General features: G+C 51.4%; 1 protein-coding gene across 2 annotated transcripts in view; it reads right to left on the bottom strand.

Annotated features, from left to right (window-relative positions):
- The window catches only part of Ergic1 (endoplasmic reticulum-golgi intermediate compartment 1), a 104,276-nt gene that overhangs the window by 8,288 nt on the left and 73,452 nt on the right, over nt 1-22,536 (bottom strand). For both annotated transcript variants that reach the window (XM_038324961.2, XM_038324960.2), the window contains exons 5-9: nt 22,380-22,504; nt 16,730-16,834; nt 14,587-14,647; nt 11,684-11,784; nt 8,083-8,205 (exon numbers count right to left, since the gene is read on the bottom strand). In XM_038324961.2, the coding sequence (XP_038180889.1) occupies nt 8,083-8,205; nt 11,684-11,784; nt 14,587-14,647; nt 16,730-16,834; nt 22,380-22,504 (515 nt within the window). The remainder of the gene's footprint in view (nt 1-8,082; nt 8,206-11,683; nt 11,785-14,586; nt 14,648-16,729; nt 16,835-22,379; nt 22,505-22,536) is intronic.

The following is a 22,536-nucleotide window of genomic DNA, read 5'->3' as shown; positions in this document are numbered from 1 at the left end:
TCCCCATTCTGCTCTTAGCAGGTCTCTGGGAGCTGGTGCAAAGGTGGGTGCAAAGGTGGGGTGAAGGTGAAGGCTTGTGAAGCAGGGTCAGGCAACAGCCTCACCCATCCCATGCGGCTCCTTTAATCTCTAAGCCTGGGTGGTGCAGCCTGGGGCCGCGAGGTACTCAGCCTGAGGACACCCTGGTCTTGGGAGTCTATAGAACCAGGCTCCTAGTGTCTATGCCTCAGTTTCTATGCTTTTAAAACCAGGAAGACCATTTCTCAAGACTAGTGTATCATAGAATGACCATCTGAGGCATGCACACACCCCAATGCCGCTGACCTTGGCCCTTGTCTCCCCCAGGCCTCAGGACAGAGGAACACCTGGGGTGAGGGAGCCTCCCTGTGGAGGGGTGGTCAGGGAGGAGAGCCGCTGAGTCAGGAAGGGACACTATGGCTAGTGCCTGCCTCCCTACCCTGGTCAGCAGCCCCAGTCCCAGGAACAAGAGCAGGACAACTGACTCACCTAGGCCCCAGGGTGCCCAAGAGAAGCAAATAATGGCATCCTCTTCTCTGACCCAGCCCCTTCCTTCCCAGACCCTACAGCTTCCCAACCTTCTGTGGAGACCAGAATGAAGCCAGCTTACTTGAACATTTCATTTTGCAATTAATTTTTAAATTGCATCTACTTACAAACACAGGGCTACGGTGCCCACACAGAGATCCAAAGACAACTTGCAGGAGTCAGTTCTGTCTACCACATGGGACCAAACTCAGGTCATCAGCCTCATGGTAGGGGCCTTTACACAGTGAGCTACCATTTTGTCAAACCTAGGTTGTTTTCTTCTTCTTAGCAGCACTTGGGCCTCGAGCGTGCCAGGTAAGTGTCCTGTCCTGGAGTTCACGCCCTAGCATAACTTTAAAAGATGTATTTCTTTATGTCTTAACTCTGGCTTTTAGTTCCTTATGCTAGGGAAGGCCTGGGCTAGACAGCTGAATTCTTGTTCCACCGGGACTAACATCTTCCTGCCCCTCCTGGGCCTATGTTTACTGCTTAGTGGCTTTCTGTGACAAAGCCTGCATCCCTGCCACTCCGCAGAGGGAAGGAAAGGAAGTGCTGGGGCAAACATTCCTGGATGGAAGCCAGCTCTGTGATTTTGGCCAGGAAGGCCAGTTTAATTCTCTGGGCCTCAGTTTCTCTCACCTACGCCTGGGGTGGCTATGAGACCTCTGTGACCACAAATGCCAGGAACTGCTCATCCTTCCTCATCCAGGCAGTGCGGTTTCAAAGCTTGTGGAAAAGGCACAGTCAGAGGAAATAAATAATGAACAAAGTCTCATCATATGCTGCCGGAGGCAGACAGGCTGGAGCCGCAGATGAGAACACCCAAGTCGCAGAGGCAAGGGCCCAGAGGGGTGGGGGCAGCATCAGGAACTGAAGCTAATGATTGGGCTCTGGAGGGCTTGGGATGGGAGGAAGGAAGAGACAGTGACCTCCACTTTGCATGTCATGTCTTCTGGACCCCTTACCCTCAGGCCGTAAAAGTCTGAGGGAAAGCTGAAACCTCTCATTTCTGCCCTACCCTAAAGCTCTTCCTTGGTTGAGTACCTATGTCCTGCCCTGGGACCATGTTCTCTTCTGTCTTCCCATTCAGTTCTTGTAATTGTGCCACAGAAGAGAAGGCTTGTCCAAGGTCACACAGCAACCAAGAAAGGAAGCATCACCAATTCAGGTGTGGGAGGCTGCAGGTGTTTCTCCTATTGGTCTACCTTGGCCCCACCTCTCAAAGCATCTCCTCTTGCTTTCTCAGTTCTCCTACAGAGATCTGCACAGCAAATATCCTGAGATCAGGACATTCGAAAGCCCTGCTTGCAGAGGTTGGGAAGTGAGAAACTACACATCATAGGGACTAAACCTCCTTGGACCATGATGCCCAGTGTCTTTCCTCCTCTATCCCTCCACCCATGTTAGAGACATGAGTACGAGAAGTTCTGCCTCATCCGGGCTCTTCCCCTCTATCTGCCCTTATACGCAGCTCAGTTGCTCCAGATGTATAGGATCCCAGGGCTTTTGTACACTCCAGCCCTCAGCCCTGAATCACAGGCTCTGGGCTTTGTTCTAGTCTGCATATCACAGTGGTGGTGGCAGAGGGGAGCAAGGTGGGCACAAACCTGTAGTTCTTGGTTCAGGGGAGAGAAGCAGGCAGAGGAGGGCAAGACATCCACAGGGTCTGTGAAGGCTGCCCCCTGCCCAAGTGGCAAAGTGGTCCTTTCTTAACCCACATTACCTTAGAGGAGGGTAAAACTCTGTGTGTGTGTGTGTGTGTGTGTGCGCGCACACACGCATGTGCATGTGATATACATGTCTATAAATGCCAGAGGTCAACTCCAGGTGCCATTCACCTTGGTCTTGGAGACAGGGTCTCTCCCTGGTCTGGAACTTGCCAAGCATGCTAAGCTGGCTGCCCAGTGAGCCTGGAGGAGCCAGCTGTTTGTACCAGCTACGGTATTACAAGTGCACAGTGCTATGCCCCAGCTTTGACACATGGATCCTAGGATGGAACACAGGTCTTCATGCTTGTGGATAAAACACTTTCCAACTAAACTAAAGCCTCAGACAAAAATCAACCAACCAAATAATGCCTCCCCTCAAACCACAGTGTTAGGGATCAAACACCCAGCTTCTAGCATGCTAAGCATGTGGCTCTACCACTGACCTATGCCCCCGTTCCTGTAGGTCTGAAGGTTGTCTCTAATCAACTTCCTCACATCTGCTACAAAAGGCAGCTGGAAACCAAACAGGTCTGGGCAGGGGAACTTGGAAACTGTTAGCCATGCAGCCTCAGGGAGACACTGTGTGTGTGCGTGCTTGCATGGTGGTAATGCCAGTTTATTTTCTACTGTGGTGTCTCAGTGCCAAGGTAAAAGTGACCGTCAAACAACGTTAGCGTCCTAGACCAAGGACTTTATGACTTCTGGGACCTCTGTTGTTGGAGCATGCATGAGAGCCCTTGTTTGGGAAGGAGATGTTGCAAAGGGGACAAGGCATGGGGGTTGAGTCCCAGCTTCGTCATTCACTAGCTGTATGATCTTGGAAGAGTTTCCTTACCTCTCCAAGCCTTTGTTGAATTCCTATCTAAAACAGAAACAGGAGAATCTCTACTGAGGTTCCTGGAAGGGTTAAGGGAGTAATTACCAAACTGCCTGTAGTAGGTGCTGAGTAAAGGCAGCTGCCATCACTTCTTGCAGCAGCTGTCCTTTACACACCTGTGGACACCCGAGTCCAGGCAAGGCACCGTGCTGGACGCTGGGCCACCATGGTAGATGAGTCATGACACCTGGAGGCTATAGCTGGCCCTGACAACTGTGGAGTGCAATCTAAAGCATGGAACGTTATTTTCCTGGTAAGGAAAGTGTGGGGGAGGACAACGGAAAGAACATGGGGGGCGTGGGACTTACTCCAGCCAAACGCCCTCATCCCGAGTCCCCTAAGTGTCTTTTCGGTTGAAAGGGCTGCATGATCATGTTCAATGGGAGCATACCACCAGCCTTTGGTCATGCCAAACCCAATCTGGCACTTAATAGCTTCTGGGTATTCCCGCTCTCAAAATAAACCATACAAAGAAAGAGATCTGACACCTCAAGTTATTCAATTTGTTACCACAGCCCCCTTAAAACTCAAAAGATGGGCTTTAGCAAAACGCAGGGAGCAGATATGGAGGGGTAGGGGAGATCCAGGCATGTGCACACAGCCAAATGCAATGCTTATTCTTCTGGCAGAAGAATGCACTGGTAGAGCAGGAGGGGTAGGTTTGATGTGGTTTTGTGAGGACCCAGAGAGAGGTGCCTTAGGCAGCCTGGTACTGGATACTACCAGGCATGTTCCCTGAAGACCTGACCCTGAGGAGAGCCCACAATCAGCCAGGTACCAGGTATGTGAAAAAGCTTCATTTGTTAGCTCTGCCCCTCGCTCCAGCCCAGCCACAGTTGTTCTCCTCTGAAGCCGTCACATGACAACATCTCAGCCTAAGCCTTTCTCCAACGGCCCCCTCTGAGGAGCTATTTCCAGAGGACATCCACTTGGAGCGTGGCGCTTCACACACAAGTGTTTGACTTTAAAAGGAGGGGATGAACAGCCCATGGCAGGTGCCTCCACTCGGCCCCAGCCCCACCCACCCTCTGCAGGCTCCAGGGGTCTTTGTGCAGCGTGTCTGAGGTCTAGCCTCACCCTCACATCTGCTGCCCCGTGACAAAGGGCTTTGAAGCTCCATAATGACGCCATCTGCCGGGAGCCAGCTGGCTCATGAGCTGATCTTACAGTTGCCATGGCAACCAAGATGGTAGCCTTGGGCATGCGGCAAACAAACCAAGCTAATGTCACGAGGTTCCATGGAGCAGTGTGGTTAGCAAGTCGGGGAGGATCTATGGGGTCTTACTTCAGGAGAGGTGGGCCTGGCAGAGACAAACTGGGGGCCAAAGGGAGAAGAATAAAGGGAGGGGTCACACTGGGTGAAGAAGGCCGTTCCTGTGGCCTTGTGGAACCTTCAGTTCTTGGAAAGTCAATGGTTCATCTTGACCTAGCAGGGAGTTCATCCCAAGGAGAGAGCTGGTTGGCCATCAAAAGACTGCTGGACTGGTGTCTCTACACACACAAGGCTCTTCTCAAGGCAACCTTCTCTCCTTCATGTCCAGGCCTTGCTGAACAGGTACGAGGGCCTCCTCTCTGCCACTGTGGAACCCGGGAGCAAGGTTCTCGTGACACAGCAGTGTTGGACATGAGTGTTCCACACCACCGGGAAGCTCCTGGAAGGCCAGGCTCCCTCAGGCCTGGCACGACAAATTCTAGCAAACCATAGGCAAATAACCAAAGCCGTTTCATCTCTCAGCCACTTGCCAAGGGATTTTTGATGCTCAGAGGTTCAGCTGCTTCCCAGGAACAAATGGGAACTGGGGGATGGGGCCCATGGAGGGGCCTTCTCAGCCTAGCAGTGCGGTGTGTCAGCGGTAGTACAGCCCCCAGGGCCTCTGAGGAGTAGGCCACACCTGCCTGGAAGCATGGAGGACATCTGCTCCTATCTAAGTGTCTGGCTTATTCACGGGTTGCGGTGGAAACAGACTGGGACATGCCAACACCCACATGGACTTAGCATGTGCTCGCCTGGGGGGAATCTTGGGTAAAGGCGTTTTGTTCGCAAATCCCTTGATGTGGAGTTGAAAAGTTTTATAAATCTCCTCCTATGTGTGGGTCCGTAGTTTGATCTCTTCTCCATCTTTGTGGTGAGTGGCAGGCTTTGACTATCACTGGGCAGGTAGGATAGGTCTTACCATTTGAGTCTCTCTTTTTTTTTCTTCAAGTCCAAGTGAAAGGAGCAGGATTTGCCGGTCTGCTCAGGGAAGAGTGGTTCTTAGCCCTCTCCTGGCTCCTTTGGCCACTTGCTGGCATGGAGGTCTTTCTATACAGAGGCTGACGACCATTCCTCCTAACATGGGTGGCAAGCCCTTTCCAGCCTGTGTGTGGTGTTTGAGCTCTATGCAGGCACTATATGTTCAACAGAAGCTTTGGCTTCCTACGTGCTCAGAAGATGGCAAATGGCTGTTCTGATGCTTACCCAAGCCCTAGGCTTATGACACACATTGTATCCACCTGTAGAGTTTCCCCTTCCAGGATGCTCTCCGAGCCTCAGAGGCCCAGGAGGTAGCAAGAACAAAGATCATTATTCTTATGTCACCGGTTAGAAGCAATGGCCATGTCACAGACACCTCCCTGACCACGTACGTGCCTTGCAGCACACATTCGTCCCTCTCCCAGTAACTAGCCTTGATTTTCGTCTTGATGAATGCCATCCCTGACAATCTTTTTTTTTTTTTTTTTTGTTTTTATTTTTTTGTTTTTTTGTTTTTTCGAGACAGGGTTTCTCTGTAGCTTTGGAGCCTGTCCTGGAACTAGCTCTTGTAGACTAGGCTGGTCTCGAACTCACAGAGATCCGCCTGCCTCTGCCTCCCGAGTGCTGGGATTAAAGGCATGCGCCACCACCGCCCGGCTCCCTGACAATCTTTGATTCCAGAGAGGGCAAGAGACCTAGCTCAGGGCAAGCAGAGAATTCCTTCCTCCAAGTCAGAAGAACAGAAAAACATCATGGGACCTCTCAGCTGAGACAAGGAGAGCACTGTCCTTTCTAGGGTTTGGCATGGAATTACTGAGAAATAGAGAGCTTCTATGGGTAAATTCAGTCCGCGAACAAAGCCAGGCAGGACAGAGAGAGATGAAAAGACCGAAAAGGATGGAGAGGGACACTTCTCACCAAGTGTGTCACTGGAGATAGCCAGGCCTGATGCGATGCACCACCCAGTCAGCTGCACAGATCCTGTCTGTTCTGTAAGTCCTGACTAACACAGCAGGAAATGAACCAGCCAGGATTCACACCCCAGATCTCAAACTATCATTCAAAGTATGAAGTTGGGCCAAGTGGCAGTTGGAAGCTCATGTGGAGGTTTCCTGAGCCCAGGAGGATTCCTACAAGTTCCAGGCCAGCCTGGGCGACACAGTAATGTAGTGGAGGGGCTGCGGGCCGGCTTCCCGCCGCCCTGCTTTCGGCCTCCTGACTAGCTTATGCCCCAAAATAATTACACAGAAACTGTATTCTTTTAAATACTGCCTGGCCCATTATTTTCTGCCTCTTACTCACATCTTGATTAACCCATATCTAATAATCTGTGTAGCACCACAAAGTGGTGCCTTACCGGGAAGTTTCTAGCGTACATCCATCTTGGGCTGGAGCTTCATTGCGTCTGGCCTCTCTCTCTGAGGAGAGGCACGACAGTCTGCCTCACTTAGGAGAGGCGTGGCAATTTACTGATCCTTCTACCTCACTTCCTCTTCCTGTTTTGTCTACTCCACCCACCTAAGGGGCGGTCTATCAAATGGGCCAGGCAGTTTCTTTATTAATTATCCAATGAAATCATCAGATAGATAGAAGACACACCTACATCACAGTAAGACTCTTAACTCACCCCGCGCAAGGCCTTCTGATAGTACATACATCGTTAGGCCTCAGTAGCCAAATCTGACAGGTAGAGAGAGCAGTCCTGTCTGTCACCTCTGCTGACCCTGGCTTACCCCAGGGCGCTGGAGTTTCTTGGGTGGAGCAGGCGCTGTGACCCGCCTGCTCCATACAAGGGTGGTGAGTTGAAGGCCAGGAAACTGTTCACACGACAGAAACAATCAGTGTAAAACTAAACTGATATCCTAATGCTGTCCAGAGCAGAAGAGAAGGTGGAGAGAAAGAAAAACAAAAGAAGACAAGTAAGCAGGAAGAAAGGACATGCTGGAGCCAGGACGGCCATACTGTGAAAGAAGACGTGATGAGAAGTTAGGCACACCATCGAGGCATGCCTTTAATGATGGCGCACACCTTTAGTCCCAGTACTCAAGACAGAGGCAGAGGCAGGCAGATCACTGTGAGTTTGAGGCCAGCCTGGTCTATAGAGTTTGCTTCGGGACAGCCAGGACTGCAAACCCAATAAAACAAAACCCAACAAAAAATAACAACAAAAACAAATGCTGGAAATAATTTCCATGAAACAACACCAAAAAAAGAGAAAATCACCAAGACCCTGGAGGCTGTAGAGATTTCCCTTAGGACATCTTAGGCTGAGTTCTGAAAACACTGCTTCATCAGACAGCGATCTCATGAAGTAACTACGGGGGACATATTATAAACAAGTAAACAGGAATGGGGACTGGGCTGGGACCAGGCAGTGTGGTCCAGAGTGCCCCCCCCCCCCATGTTTCCTGCTCAGATGTGGCGGCACTGTGGGGTTACAGTGAGTATAACGGTTTAAATACACCCCGCCCCCTCAGAGCCATACGATTTGTTCATCAGATGTGCTAGGTGGTGTCTCCCAGCACATATCAGCCAGGAGAAATGCCAGTAGTTCCAGCGTGCTTCTGGGGACACTTTCCCCAGTCTGGTAGTCAAAACCACCTGAGTTCAACTGGGGCCTAGCAGGCCCTGTCTGGTTCCAGCAAGAACAGGTGTGGGCTGCCCAGACAGGGAGCCCACAGCAGGAGCACGGCTGGCCCCGCCCCCGAGCGACTTACTGTGGTGATGAACCTGTAGAGCGGTTGCCTCCTTTCTGTGTACTTGACCGTGATGGGGCTGAGGTCATAGCGGAACCAGATGGCGGGGATAATGCGGCCCGTGTGGCTGTAGGCAACATACTCCTATAGGAGAGAAGAGGAGGGTGATGGGAGAATTACAAGCAGAGCCAGCCTCAGGTGGGTGGGGGTGGGGACCGCATGAGGGTGTCCAGGCAGCTTCCTCTCATTCCTTCTCCTAAGGCCTCAGGACAGGCAGCACAGTGAGGCATTCTGGATCCCTTCAGCTGTAGGAAATGGACCAAGTTAACCTAGAAATGGCACCAGAACTGAGCGCACATCTGAAGGGTAAGACCGGGAAAGCTTTGGGCCCAGTCTGAGCATCTTCTCCTTGGGTTACCTGGTCACATAAAATCTAGTCATTTATTCTGTTGAGTATCTTGGCTGTTCTGGGATTCCTGGGGTGATGAAGCCCCTCCCCTAGCGGCATCAAGGCCGCCAGGCTTGGGGAGACAGACGTCACTGTACTACTAACTTCCAACCGTGTTTGTGTGTGTGTGTGGGGGGGGGGGGACCTCAAGTGCTCAGGGGGCCATAAATGAACTGTCAGTTCTCCCAAGGTGAATCTGGAAGGCTCACCGAGGGGACATTCTAGTGATGGAGGCAGGTAGCTGGGGGGGGGGGGTGTCTTGTTCCTAAGTACTTGATACATGATAGTGCTCACCCCAATCATGATTATAGTCAATTGAGCTAAACACCCGTCATTTACTTAGGGGTTGGGTAGCCCTGCAACAGCAAACAGGAAACCCACCCACTGGGCTGGGGCAAGGATTTCCCCCTACTCCAAGGGCTTAAGTTACATTGGCAGTGCTGTTTCTGGAGAGGCCCAAGCCACACCTGATGGCTCAGAAGACATCCCGCTTGATGCGTGCATGCAAAGGGTACAAAGGCCACGTGGGCTTGAGCTTACAAAGCGGGGCCAGCACAGAGAACTGGAAAGTGAAGTGGTCAGCTCGCCATGGCATCTAAGAAAACACAGCAATGACTAAATGGCCACCACAGAGCGAAAGTGACAGGCTATCTTTGGACCAGTCTCACCCCCTCCTGAAGGGCTTGATTATTCCCATCGCAGCCTTGGGATCCAAGAGTTGAAGATCCACAGGATCTCTTGTCTGGGCCCTTGAGGGCATGAGTTCTGAGCACGCCTCTCTTGTTCATAACAAATGGAGATGGATGATGGTTACCCCAAGCCCCACCTGTGTCCCCTGAGCTGGTCTTGAGCAGCTGGGCTGATGATCCCATGGACCCCACTGTGTCCTAACCTCCCCCTGGACAGCCACTTCCATTCATAGGACAGGCTGGGGCCAAAGCAACGGAGAATGCGAGCTGTTCCAGCCATCGGCCCCTTGAGGGCAGCAGCTCGGGGGCAGAGAAAACTCTGCCTTCCCAGGGGCGAGCTGAGAGAGCAGGGCGATTGTCTGGGTTGCAGCTCAGAGCTGAGGGGTGAGAAACGGAATGAAAAATAGCAGCAGTTGGCACCAATGACCCAAGTCGCCTTTGCAGGCAGAGTTCTGAAAATACTGCCTCATCTGACAGCGATCTTGTGAAGTAACTACTGGGGACATATTATAAACAAGTAAACAGGAATGACTGGGCTGGGACGGGGCAGTGTGGTCCAGAGCCCCGCCCCCCATGCTCCCTGCTCAGATGGGGCAGCAACTGGGGGGTTACAGTGAGTATAACGATTTAAACACTCCCCACCCCCTCAGAGCCGTACGATTTGTTTGTTGCCATGCTGGGGGCTGAACCCAGAGCCTGTGCATGCTGAGCACGTACACCACTGCTCTTCCACATCTGAGTTTACATCAGCCTTCTTTTGTAGTTCAGTGGATAAGCATAGTAGTTCAACCCACAGGTACACAGTGGTGGGAACTGGAGGTGAGGCCTTTGGAAGGTGATTGAGTTAGATGAGGCCACAGGGGTGGGGTGTCAATGGCATCATTAGTGCCTCTGTGAGAAGAGGAAGATGCTCTCTCCTAAACTAGTGTGCCTGTGTCTCTCCGTGCCCTGCCCACTACTGTGTGATGATACAGCAAAAGCTGGGGACAATAGCTTTGACTTTTCTTCTCCGGTTCCATGAGATAAATCCACTTCTATTCTTTATATTATTACCTAGTCTTCGGGTTTGGTTACATCGCCAGGGAAGAGAGTAGGCTAGACGCCATCTGTGACATCATGAACGAAAGAAAAAAGCCTCCCCAGAGAGAGCTATGGATCAGAGCAAACCAGAGCAAAGGGACAAGCTTCCCAAGCGGGTGAGCCTGGACAGCCCCATGACAGACAGACAGACTGGACCGATGGAGTGGATGAGCAGGCAGGCCTCTGGAGCCCCAGAGAACCTTGTCCTAATCTCAATGTGGCAGCTATACAACTTTGTGACTACCTCTCAGTTGCTTGGTGATCAAATCTGTAAAATGGGGACAACAGCTCCCATTATCAGGCATGGTGACTGAAAATGGTGACGGAAGCAAGGAGGTGGCGGCACAACTTTAATCCAAGCACTCGGGAAATAGAGGCAGGCAGATCTCTGTGAGTTCAAAGCCAGCCTCGTCTACTGACTGAGTTCTAGGACAGCCAGGGCTACACAGAGAAACCCTGTCTTGGAAAGAAAGAAAAAGAGAGAGAGAGAGAGAGAGAGAGAGAGAGAGAGAGAGAGAGAGAGAGAGAGAGAGAGAGAGAGAGAGAGAGAGAGAGAGAGAGAGAGAGGAAGGAGGAGGAGGAAGAAGAGGAAGAGGAGGAGGAGGAAGAGGAGGAGGAGGAGGAGGAGGAGGAGGAGGAGGAGGAGGAGGAGGAGGAGGAGGAGAGAAAACACACACAAAGAAATTGGTGATGGAGGCTGGGAGCTGGGGGATGTCTAGTTCCTAAGTACTTGATACATGATAGTGCTCACCCCAATCATGATTATAGTCAATTGAGCTAAACATCTGTCATTTACTTAGAGGTTGGGTAGCCTTGCAACAGCGGGAACAGGAGAGTACTGGTGGCAAACAGGAAACCCATCCATTGGGCTGGGGCAGGGATTTCCCCCTACTCCAAGTGCTTAAGTTACACTGGCAGTACTGTTTCTGGAGAGGCACAACCCACTAACTGTAGGGTCATCTCATTTCCTTGACTCTGATGTCCCTCTGCTTCCCATAAGATCTGTCTGTCTCCTATAGTGTTAGGGTCCTGGAACATCACAGCCACCTAGATATGGTTCCCTGGCTGAGCCAGAGCATCTGCCATGTGCTGATCAACAGGCACCTGCAAAAACCAGGACCAGAAAATGCCAGACTTGGGACATGGAGGGACAGTCCTCTGCCTGCTGTTTCAAACACATCACTTCTTATCGCCTTGTTAGAGTTTCTCCCCTGGACACTGAGGCCACCACAAAGGCAAGGACTAAGTATTTCATCTTTACCTAGACTAGAGAATGAGCCTGGTAGGACTATCTATCCCCCAACCCCACAAGACTCCTTTCAGCAGAACGCACGGGGGCATTGCCTCTTCTTTCAGCCAGCAGAGGGCGCAATTGCAATGCTCAGTCCATTTACAGCCCACTAACCTTGTTGGCCACTGTGTACTGGTAGGAGTAACGTTGCTTGCCGCTCTTGTCCTCATATACTGTGGGCACAATCTTCAAGATGTAGTCATGGGAGGCCAGGGCTGCAGGGAGTACAAAACAAGATGAAACGGGCTGGGCACTGCCAGGCAGGTGGTCCCGCATGCCATCCTAAGCTCAAATCCTGCTGGCGTTGCAGAGAGCTCTTCCCTCTTCTCTGGAATGCCACGGCCTGAGCATTTAATTCCATTTGCTGGGAATCTTTGCATCTGCATTACATAACATATAATATTCAGAAATGGGGCAACCATTAAAGAAGGGTGCTGAGAAGGCATTATCTCCAAGAGCCAAGCCGTGAATCAGCATGGGGCCACGGGACACGTTCTCTTTAACGTGTGACCACACAGAATTATCTAGAAAGAGCTCCAGGAAACGGAGTAGCTTCAAATATCCCTTTACCTAGACTAGAGAGAGACCAGCAGGACAGCACTCCTCACCACTCCCAACCCCCACGAAACTCTCCAGGGGGAAAGGTGGGGTTCGAGAAAGACCCCATTTCATTATGGGCACTGTCTGCTTGCTTTTGTTCTGAAAATAAATTGGGCTCTGGGTTTCAGAAAGAAAAACAAAAAGAATCCTCCAGAAAGAACTATGTAAGAACTGATCAATCCCTGATGATGGGGGATGGGCTCAGTACACATGCATTGGCTGTAGTCCCAGCATTGCAAAAATAAAAAAAAATCTGATCAGTTTCTCGTTTCTTTATCAATAAACATCTGACCATCCAGCCCTGCAATATTTCAACATAACCCTTCACCCAGCTCCCTCCTCTCCTCTAGCCTGGATTGGGGGGATGCTGAGGATAGACCCTTTTAACCAGCTTCTCCTCTCCTCCAGCCTGGATTGGGGAGATGCTGAGGACAGACCTGAGCCTGATATCCCTGCCCCCGAAATCCTGCACAGAGCCTGGTACTGAGTGGACAGCGGTAAATCTTGCTGAATGAATGAATGGACAGAAGGATGACTGGACAAAGGCATGAATGGAGAATGGATCAATCAGCTGCTGATAAGCATGAGGTAACTGGAACCAGAGCTGCCTCCCCGGGCATGAGGTAACCGGAACAAGAGCTGCCACAGCCTTCCCGGGCAAGGACTGAGCCCTGCAGACCTTGGGACGCCAATAGAGGCCCAATGTCTCTCCTTCTTATTCCTTCTAGAATGTTGGGCTGGGAACCACGGAGCTAAAATTACATGGAAACTGAGTCTCCTGGGCTCTAATGCTGGTCCCACTCCCCACAAGTCAGTCCTATCTTCAGATTCATGTGTAAGGGTGGTGGGCATGGAGAACCTTCCAGAGCTGACAAGCTCACTCCCTGTCTCCTCCTGACCCTGACATCTCCCCAGGAAAGGGCAGCACTTCTGGAATCAAGTTGATACCCCAGAAAAGTTGGAGGAAAGTTCTCTAGCCTTTAAGCTCTTTTTCAATGCCTGCAATGGCTCTCAGGGTTGTGAGCTAGGGAACCTGGTGTCAAAGGCAGACCTTAGTTCACACCCTCAGAGATGCTCATGTGATGGGCTCAGTATCTATAATTAAACCAGGAGGCCAAAGACCACCTTGAAGTACATGTCTCAAATTTCAAATTTCCATTACCCAGGAATAAAGCCTGAAGGAATGAATGCCTTAGCAAAATACACAACTGAAATATTTTGTTAATTATATAAAACAAAGGCAGTCTCTCACACACACGCACATACACACACGCGCACACACAAATGAAAACTACCCTTATGTCTACTGTATACAGAAGACCAGTTCACAGTCCCACTGAAGTATAACATGCCAGATGTCATGGAATCACACTGGGGCTTTGCCTCAAGGACCAGGTATCACGAACATCTTTCCAAGTCAACAACACAGAATGGAAGCCGATGGAGACTGTTTGTTTCACCCGTTCACCTCCTGGTCTCTAGAACTTGGTACTGTGCCTGAGCAACATGCATCTGATGTCTGACTGCCAAACAGTCGTGAGGCATCATGGCCAGCAGCTGCCACATTCCAGGATGCAGGTCCCTATCACACACTAGGAGTAATACTAATATGGTTCTTTAAAAAAATATTTATTTACTTATTTACTTATTTACTTACTTATTTATTTATTTATTTAGTACACAGTTAGCCAGAAGAGGGCACCAGACCTCATTACAGATGGTTGTGAGCCACCATGTAGTTGCTGGGAATTGAACTCAGGACCTTTGGAAGAGCAGGCAATGCTCTTAACCGCTGAGCCATCTCTCTAGCCCCCTAATATGGTTCTTCAAAGTGACCCAGGGGACATTACTTTTCTTAGCTTACTGTGTGTGTGCATGCACACAGGTACACATGGGCATGTATAAAAATGGACACATATGTATGTATGTGTGTGCACTCTGTGGCCCTGAGTTGGGATACAGTGCTCTCTAAAACTCTGGAAGAAGCCAATGGTTGATAGGAGGGGTTTGATCAGGAGATGAAGAAGGGAATGGGAGGGGAGGAGCCAGCTTGTTTCCCTATTGGCCCCCTCTGGAGCTGGTTCCCTTAGAGTAGATTCTGGTTCTGCTATCACTCTATGGGAGCCAGGTGACTACCTCCACTCAGGACAATGGCAAAGCAGTGATTAACAACAGTGACAGCAGCTGGTGTCAGAGCTTGGGGATATTCCAGGGCCGCAATCTTCCTTCCCTAGGGACAGGCTACCCTCTTCCCTCTTCCCTCCCGTAAGACAGGGCAGCTGTGGGAAAGGAACGGTTCGAGGATATGACTTTGGATTGCAGCAAGCACCTGACTAGCCCTCCTGCCCCTCTGGCTACTGTGTTCCCGCTGTGAGAGGGCTCCTGGGGAGAGGGTTGCTCTATGCTGGGATACTTACGGTTGGAGGTGAGTCTGTCTGCTCCACCAAGAGCATTGAAAGCTCCATGAACATTCTGGACCTGCAGAGAAGCAGGGAGAGTGAGAGACAGTCCCTAAAGACTGCCACCTCCAAGCCTCAGCTTGTCGGTGGGGATTGGCCAGGGACCATCTGGTCACGAAGGACAGTGTAGGCAGGGACTGGCTCATACAAAGGTCTGGGGAGCAAGAGACAGTGCAGGCCACATAATCTGCTTGCCACTTTAAACACCTATTCTGTCCTGGCCACTTTGTGTCAACTCATTTATTGTCACTTAAAAATAGACCTCTTAGCCCACTCTACAGACTAGCAAAGCAAGGCTTGGAGCAGCTCCCCAACTTGTCAAACAGCTGAGCTGGCAATTGAGCCAAAATGAACTCAGTCTATGTCCCTAAGAATCTGCAGAGGAAACCCAGATAAAGGGTCATTTTGTGTCATACTCCTTCCATGACCCTCCCAGCCCTCTGAAAGGTCCCGAGAAGAACCAGTTTAGGGGTGCAGAGTTGTGGTCTCCCACTGTCAGCTGTAGGGGACATACAAGAGTTACGAAGAGACACCCCCACACGTCCACATGGGTATGTATAACAATGGACAATTAATCAGTAATCAGTAATCAGATTGTCCCCAGGCAGGGGCTGCTGGAGAAGTGGGGTAAGACCCACATTCCCCTTCTCCTTCAAGGATGACACCAGGCCTACTGCAGAACAAGTGTGCCCGGTATGTGGAGCGCGCCACTGGGTCCAGTGAATGAGGGCCGAGCAAGCAGGTCCTGTAAAGGTCTAAGCCTGGAGACTGGGCCTGACAGGCCTGTGGGACCCCAGGAAAGAGGGAAGGGAGGGAGAGCAGGGCAGTAGGAGGATCAGCTCCTGCAGAGAATGCTTTGGGAGCAGAAGGCGGGTGACATGACCCTCAGGCTGACCCCACGAGGCTGATGCTTGCTGACAGTCAGCAGAAATACACTCTCTGCACATGGTCAGGGCAGGGTAGGGCAGCAGTACGTCCATCTGCTGCCTCGGGACCCCAAATGTGAAGACTTGGTTCCTGAACCCCGAGGATGGAGGTGTTGTGGGGTGCCCTCCAGCCTGGAAGAGTCACACCAGCAGGGACCACCTTCGGCCTGATCAACATGTGCAAGACTTGGCACACAGTTAGGTGGCTGACAGATGTTTCTGAGTGAACAGAAGACACAGATTGGCTCTAATTCCTGTAGAGCAGAGGGTAGCTGGGGTCCTTTGGTTATGTGCCCACATGCAGCCCCAATCTGCCCTCTTGCCTTCTCCCCTGCCTTAGCCTGGGTCCCTGTCGTCTTTGCCCAGGTTTATCCCTTCCCTTGCCTCCTTGCCTACAGTCTTGCTTCATGGATCCTTCTTTCTCATAAAGGATGTATGTTTGGTGTGGCAGTGGCCTCAAACCATCAGCAAACCCTTCACCAACCTAGCATAGGCCTTCCCCACACAAACCCAGTTCCCTGGTCCCCTCCTTCAGACAGATTCCTTTGGGCTTTTAGCCAGCTGAGAGGAGTCATCTTGGGTGACACAGGCCTTTGGCATCTCATGTCTATATGTATCATTCTGGGGTCACATGCTGATTAATTTTTCTGAAAAGTCCACTTGAGAGTTTGTTCATATAAAAACAAAGGGCTGGGTATGGCATAGACTGGCCCTTCAAACAGAGGGCAGCGTGTCTGATGCTCCCTTACTTGGGCCTCGTGTCAATGAACATCATGGGCCTTGGTCATGTCTGCATGTAACAAGAAGGACGTCTTCTCCATACTACCATGTTGGCAGGATGCTTTTGATTTCAGAGACTCCAGAGCTGTGAATAAACTTCTGTTCATTAAAGAGAATAAACTTCTGTTCAATAAACACCGCCCAGTCTGGGCTGCTCAGTGATAACAACAGAAAATGGAATGGGACAGCTATGAGGGGAGTGAGCTGAACCCTGGAGTCCACCTCCCTCCTAGTCCCAGTTCTGAGTCTGAGCATCTCGGTCTGCTGTGTGGTTGGTGGCACCCCAGAAGACAGGACAAAGAGGAGCCGAGTGAACAGAACCTTGTGTAGGTGACCCTTAGGGAGGAACCCCAGTACACTAGCTCACAGCCATATCACCCTGCCCCCCTGCTCACCTGTAGTGTATCCCCAAAGGAAAGTTTGTGGATGATATGTGTCATGTCCGGGTTCTGTGGCTGGGCTGTGGCACTGTGCGTGGACACGTGGAAGTTGCCAGGGACCTAGAGGGAGAAAGGCGGGTTTCATGTATCTGGGTGGCTGTCCAAGGGGATTGGCTGCGAAGGCCAACGATCTCCATGGACTGGGACACAGGAGTAGGACATTGGGACTGGGACTCTGACTTGTAGCATTTCCAACTGTGTGACCTTGAAGAAGACTGATACACTCATAGAAGCTACCGGAAGAGGCATCAGGGACAACCCAGGACAAGAGTCCGTGTGAGGTATCCAGGTGGGTGATCAGCAGAGCTGGGACTCAAAATGACAGCAGTGCCCACCCACCTCTGTGGATTCAAGGTTTGCTAGCTCAGCAGTTGGTGGGGGTGTACTCGGAACCAGCAAGTGACTTCCTCGAACTCTTAACCAAGCTCACGTCTACTTAGGTCGACTTCATCACCACAGACAGGGAATCCCTAGAGACTGATTTCAGTGGTCTAGACAGCCTTCCTCTTCCTTACCCAAGATCCCCTCAGAGGATCTCAGAGTAGCTTCTATCTTGGTTCCCAGTGTCTGCTCACCCTTGCCTCTCCCTACACTGACCCTTCCTCGGGGCAGTGAGAGAAAGTTTGTTAAATCTTACCTTTGATCTTGCTGCACCTCAGCCCTAAACCCACCCGGGCTTCTAACAGTGAGCCTGCTCTTTAAGGTGGTTTGTTACACGAGAGTTCATGTGCTGGGGATGTGGCCCCACGGCGGTCATGAGCATCGAGGCAGGACCTCTATGATGTGGGGCCCAGTTGGAGTGGTGATCCTTAGGCTGCTAAGGGACACTGAGCTCAGAAGGCTTCTCGTGGCACCTACGTTGGTCCTCTCTCGGGCTTCCTGTCCTACCACAGCATCCTTCCTTTAGGATCCTTCCTGTCACGTGTCCATCACTGTGGCATCCACTGAGAGGACTTCATCACAGGTCAACTGATGGGCTCCTGAGCTTTCATCCTCTAGGGCTGAATAAACATTTCTTTATCCATTATTGCCTCAGTAGTTCACTACGGCAATGCACAAACTGAGTGACCCAGTTGAGCCCAGGTGCTCCAGGGACGTATCTGGTCACACACTCAGGCCTACCTCTATGGCTCATCAGTACCACTTTCTCCTCTGCTCACCACCCCTCAGCCACCTCCCGATGGCACTGGGAACAGTGTCCTGTACAGCCCACCCTGGGGCCTTTGCATCTGCCACTTCTTCCCGGAATGCTTGTCTACTAAGCTGCCCCACCTCCCTTAGCCCAGTGCTCAGGCTGAGGAGAGCCCCCAGCTCTGTTTTGGTTATATGTTCAGGGAGGGCTTTCCAGGGGGAAGGACTCCCTTGTGCAGAGGCCCTAAAGCCTGCATTTCTCACAGCAGAGACAGCAGGAGCAAGCAGCAGGTACGCCTGATAGGAAATCCTTGAACAGAACAGGGTCAGAGAGGGCAGCTGCAGGCAGAGAAGGCAGGGGATATCAGGCCATTTAGCTAAAATCCCAACTGCCACACTGAAGACCCAGGGTCTTTCTTAGTCCAGCTGCCAGGGCGTGAGAAACATGGCTATTTCCTGGCATGTGACTGCCTGCCAGGGAGCTTTTGTTAGTGTCCTGTTTCAGGCACTGGGCTGAGGACCTTCCACCATGACAGCCTGTCTTCAGCTGTAGCCGAAACTCATAGATCTTATGAGCCATGGCTGAAGTGGGCAGCCCGGGGAGCCGGGGGGTGGCCCAGGAATGGCAGCTCAGGAAGGTCTCTAGAACGAGCAGAGCATGAGAGTGGCCTCCCTCAAAGGCATAGGAGAAGCAGCTCTCCACCCATGGCACTTGGGCTCTTGGCAATTGTCACTCTGTGCCTCAGTTTCCCTATCAGAAAGTAGGACGATGACCACAGAGGTTTTGCGAACGACAGAAGTGCACGGGCACGTGGGATGAATATGCTTCAGGACTCACAGCCTTGGGGCCCTGGAAGGGTGAGCAACAGGGTGAGGAAAAGCCGCTGCTCCTGAGGACAATGTCACGCTTCCTTTCACAGCGTTAAGTAATACCTGGGTTTATTTCCATCACAAAACCTGCACAGGGCAAGGGCAAAGCTCAGGAGAGATGTGGCTAGGTGTCTACGTCAGGAAGAGCACCTTCCCTCATATACACGAGGCCTTGGGATCCATTCCAGCACCAGGAAATGAAAAAGCCCTTTTACGTGATATCATCAGAACTCCTGAGACTGACAGTGTCCCGTCAGATTCTCTGGGCAGTGGGCCAGGCCAGGCGAGGCCCAGACAGACAGCCTCGGGTTTGGGGTCTCTGCCCCCAGGGTTAAGAGAGTGGAGAACTCTGGCTCCTGGGTATCTGCCACCCGCTGCCAGCCCTTCCAGGCTGTGACTCAGTAACCCGCTCCACTCCACACCAAATCCATCACAGGGGTCTGAGTCACACAAGCACACACTGAGCCGAAGAAACAGAAAACGACGCTTTTAGAACCTGTGACTTGGGCACCTGCGTCACTGTCTCAGATGGATTTTAAAAATATATAGCTGGAGTCCTCCCCCCCCCCCCGCCCTTCCCGGGGCAGCCATGATTAGCAGAGCTATCGGGCAGGCTCGCCTGAGTTGATGGGGGCTGCCAGGGCACCTGCAGGTGAACTCTGGCATCTGACTGTTGGTGGACTTGCTGATGGGTAGATAAAGAGGCCATGTCTACAGAGGGTCTATAAAGGGGACAAGTCTCTGTCTAACAATGGGAGACCAGGGAGGGACAGCGACTCTGCTTGTCCTCACGGCAGGCTGTCACACTAGCCATCTTTTATTTATTTTATTTTTTTGGGGGGGGGGTAAGGGGAGGTTTTGAGATAGTTTCTCTGCGTAGCCCTGGTTGGCCGGAAACTCGTTATGTAGATCAGGCTGGCCTCAAACTCAGAGATCCCCTTGCCTCTGCCTCCTGAATGCTGGTGGCACTGCCTGGCTTATACTGACTGTCTTAATCACAGCTCCAGAGAACAAGACCCCAGAAAGGGAGAGTGGGCAGGGTCATGAGAGCCTACATTCAACAAAGGGCTGGGTGGACAGTGGTCTAGGCTGTGCCCGAAGAACATGGCCACTCTGGACATAGCATGTATAATACAGATGTTAAAAGCAGTAGCCACAGGCAGGGCTCAGGGCCCAGTGGCCAGAGTGCCTGGGCTCAGACCTAGCTGCGGTCCCTCAAGTGCTACTTGACTCCTAGGCTTTAGTTAAGGGCCAGGTAAGAATCAATTGGACAGTGGCCACAGTACAAAGGCTGGTTAGTGCTTTCACAGATGCCCTGGCCAACACATTCTCTTTCTCTGGCTCAGAGAGGCCCAGTTTCTCGCATGTCTGCTGTTCATAAAAGTGTGTACAAACACACTTACACTAAAGTGATGTCTGGTGTAGGAGGGTCTTCTGTCTATGTGTTACTTTCATTGGTCAAATAAAGAGACTGCCTTGGCCTTTGATAGGACAGCAGCTTAGACAGGTGGAGTAGACAGAATGCTGGGAAAAAGAAGCAGAGTCAGGCAGACGCCATTGAGACAGCCGCCAGGTCAGTCACGCTGAATCTTTCCCGCTAAGCCACGACATCGTGGTGATACACAGATTACTAGAATGGGTTAAACGAGTATGTAAGAGTTAGCCAATAAGAGGCTAGATATAATGGGCCAGGCAGTGTTTAAATGAATACAGTTTCTGTGTTATTATTTCCGGGGCTAAGCTAGCAGTGTGGGAGCCGGGTGGGATGAAAAGCAGACCTGCTCGCCTCATCACTACAGATGTCAACCATAGGCTGACAAGGGCAGGGCAACAGCCTACTGATGGGTTACAAGGTAGGGGAGGAAACGACGCCTGTGCCCGACCAGTCATATCGTGAAACATTTATACATCTGATTTGGTCATGTGAGGTAGATAATAACCCTGCTCCCTTAAGAAGAGGGAACCAGAGTTTGATACACTAAAACACCCACATTCCTTAGCCAGGACACCAGTCAGGCTTTTTTTAAACAAAGGTGGTTGGTCTGATTTGAGAGGCAAATTCTGATCTACTCGGAGCCAGCTGGGATCCATGACGCAGCTCACGCAAGGAAGCAGAGGATGTGTCTGCCAAGAGGTAGGTAGTGTGACATCGGAGTTGTCAGGAGTGTGCATGGTCAAATGCAGGTGACCACATGTCACAACTGGGAAGTGAGTACATGTGCACATAAGCCTGGGAATCTTCAACATCCCACAGCCCCACCACAGGGGGATCACCCATTCCCCAACGCAGCCCCTGCTTCATTGACTAGATATCAAAGTGATGTGGTTTTTGTCAAGGAGTTTCCTGAGTGTCGGCTGCTGTCATTCTCAGAGTGGCAGTGTGTGTACAGGACCTTGAAGTTCTTTACAGCTGTATAGAATGTGAATGGCAGCAGCTTTGGGTAACAAAGACACGGGTATAACTAACACTGCCTTGGTTTTTTGGATTGTATTAACAGTAGTAGGAAATGCTAAATTAGCTTAGTAAAAAGAGAGATGGGACTTAATCGACAGTCTTTGGGATGTCTGCAGATAAATCTGTACTCTTTCAGGTTTCTGTGGACCCTGGGTTTATAACAAGGCTTTACACTCTACTCTCTTCTTGGAGGCCTTATGGTCCTTAGAGCTTGGTGGCAGGAGTCCTGGGATTCAGGAGGTTGGATGTAGAACCTACAGTTCTGCCTCCCTCATACTCCCAAGGCAATGCTGTTGGGGGTGCCCGCTCAGTGTCCCCAACCTAAACCTATGACTTCCCACATCACAGTTCATTGCTGATGCTGACTCCCACAGGAAGGCCTGTTGCCCAAAACTCTCTCTTTCAACCCCAGAAACATGTCTCCAAATTCCGGCTTAACATTTCCCTAGAGATACTCGCGGGGAATCAACCATATCAGAATTGAGGAACAGAGTCCCAGCCCCTCCCACAGAACCCCTTTCCCAAGCTTTCTCAGCTGCGAAATAGCTGTGGAAGAGGGAACTTAGCAGGGTCTTTGGGGCGATGGGTGCTCTTTCTGTGCTACCCCCAGGTCACAGCTTCAGCTCTTGGCTTCCCCCATCCCCAGGTAGCCCACACCAAGGGAACTATCTACTGGGCTGACCGGCAGGTGTCGGGCAGTGGTGGACATGTCCTGGCTGTCTATCACCACCTGCCCTGGCACCTCATCTGTTATGTCTCCAATATAATTTGCACGTTACAAACCTGGAATGAACGAACGGTGGGTGTTTACTCATTTACCCAACGTGAGCTTTGTGACACGGGTGATGAAGCCACTGTGACATCACTGCCATCACAGTTGTACCCTCAGGTGGCATGTGGGCCACTGCTTGCTGGAGAGGAGCACGAACTGGGACTTGAAGGCAGGTCTTCTCGCCTCCCTCCATTTCCTCCACTCCAGCAAGGTGCAGCCCTTTCACCATCGGGGACCTGAAATCCCAGGGAGTCCAAAGCCTACCCAGTCCTAGAGAGATTATCAGGCAGTCGTGTGCTGATTCTCAGCTTGCTAGGGGTTCTGTTGGGGTCTAGTGGGTAGGGAGCAGGAAGAGGACCCAGGCGCTGTCTCCATACCTTGTTGATGCTGAACTGGCCCTCGAAGCGGCAGCCTGCTCCATTGTTCAGCGGGATCTTCATGGAGTTGTCGATGTGGCCCACTTCATGCCTGCCCATCTCATCTTGGATGTCAAGCCCGACCACTGTGGGGGCCAAAGAGAGCAGTCACCCACCC

This window comes from Arvicola amphibius, chromosome 4 (genome assembly GCF_903992535.2).
Source record: "Arvicola amphibius chromosome 4, mArvAmp1.2, whole genome shotgun sequence".
NCBI lineage: Eukaryota > Metazoa > Chordata > Mammalia > Rodentia > Cricetidae > Arvicola > Arvicola amphibius.
Note: the sequence above shows the minus strand (reverse complement) of the source record. Positions and strands in the feature narration are given on the sequence as shown.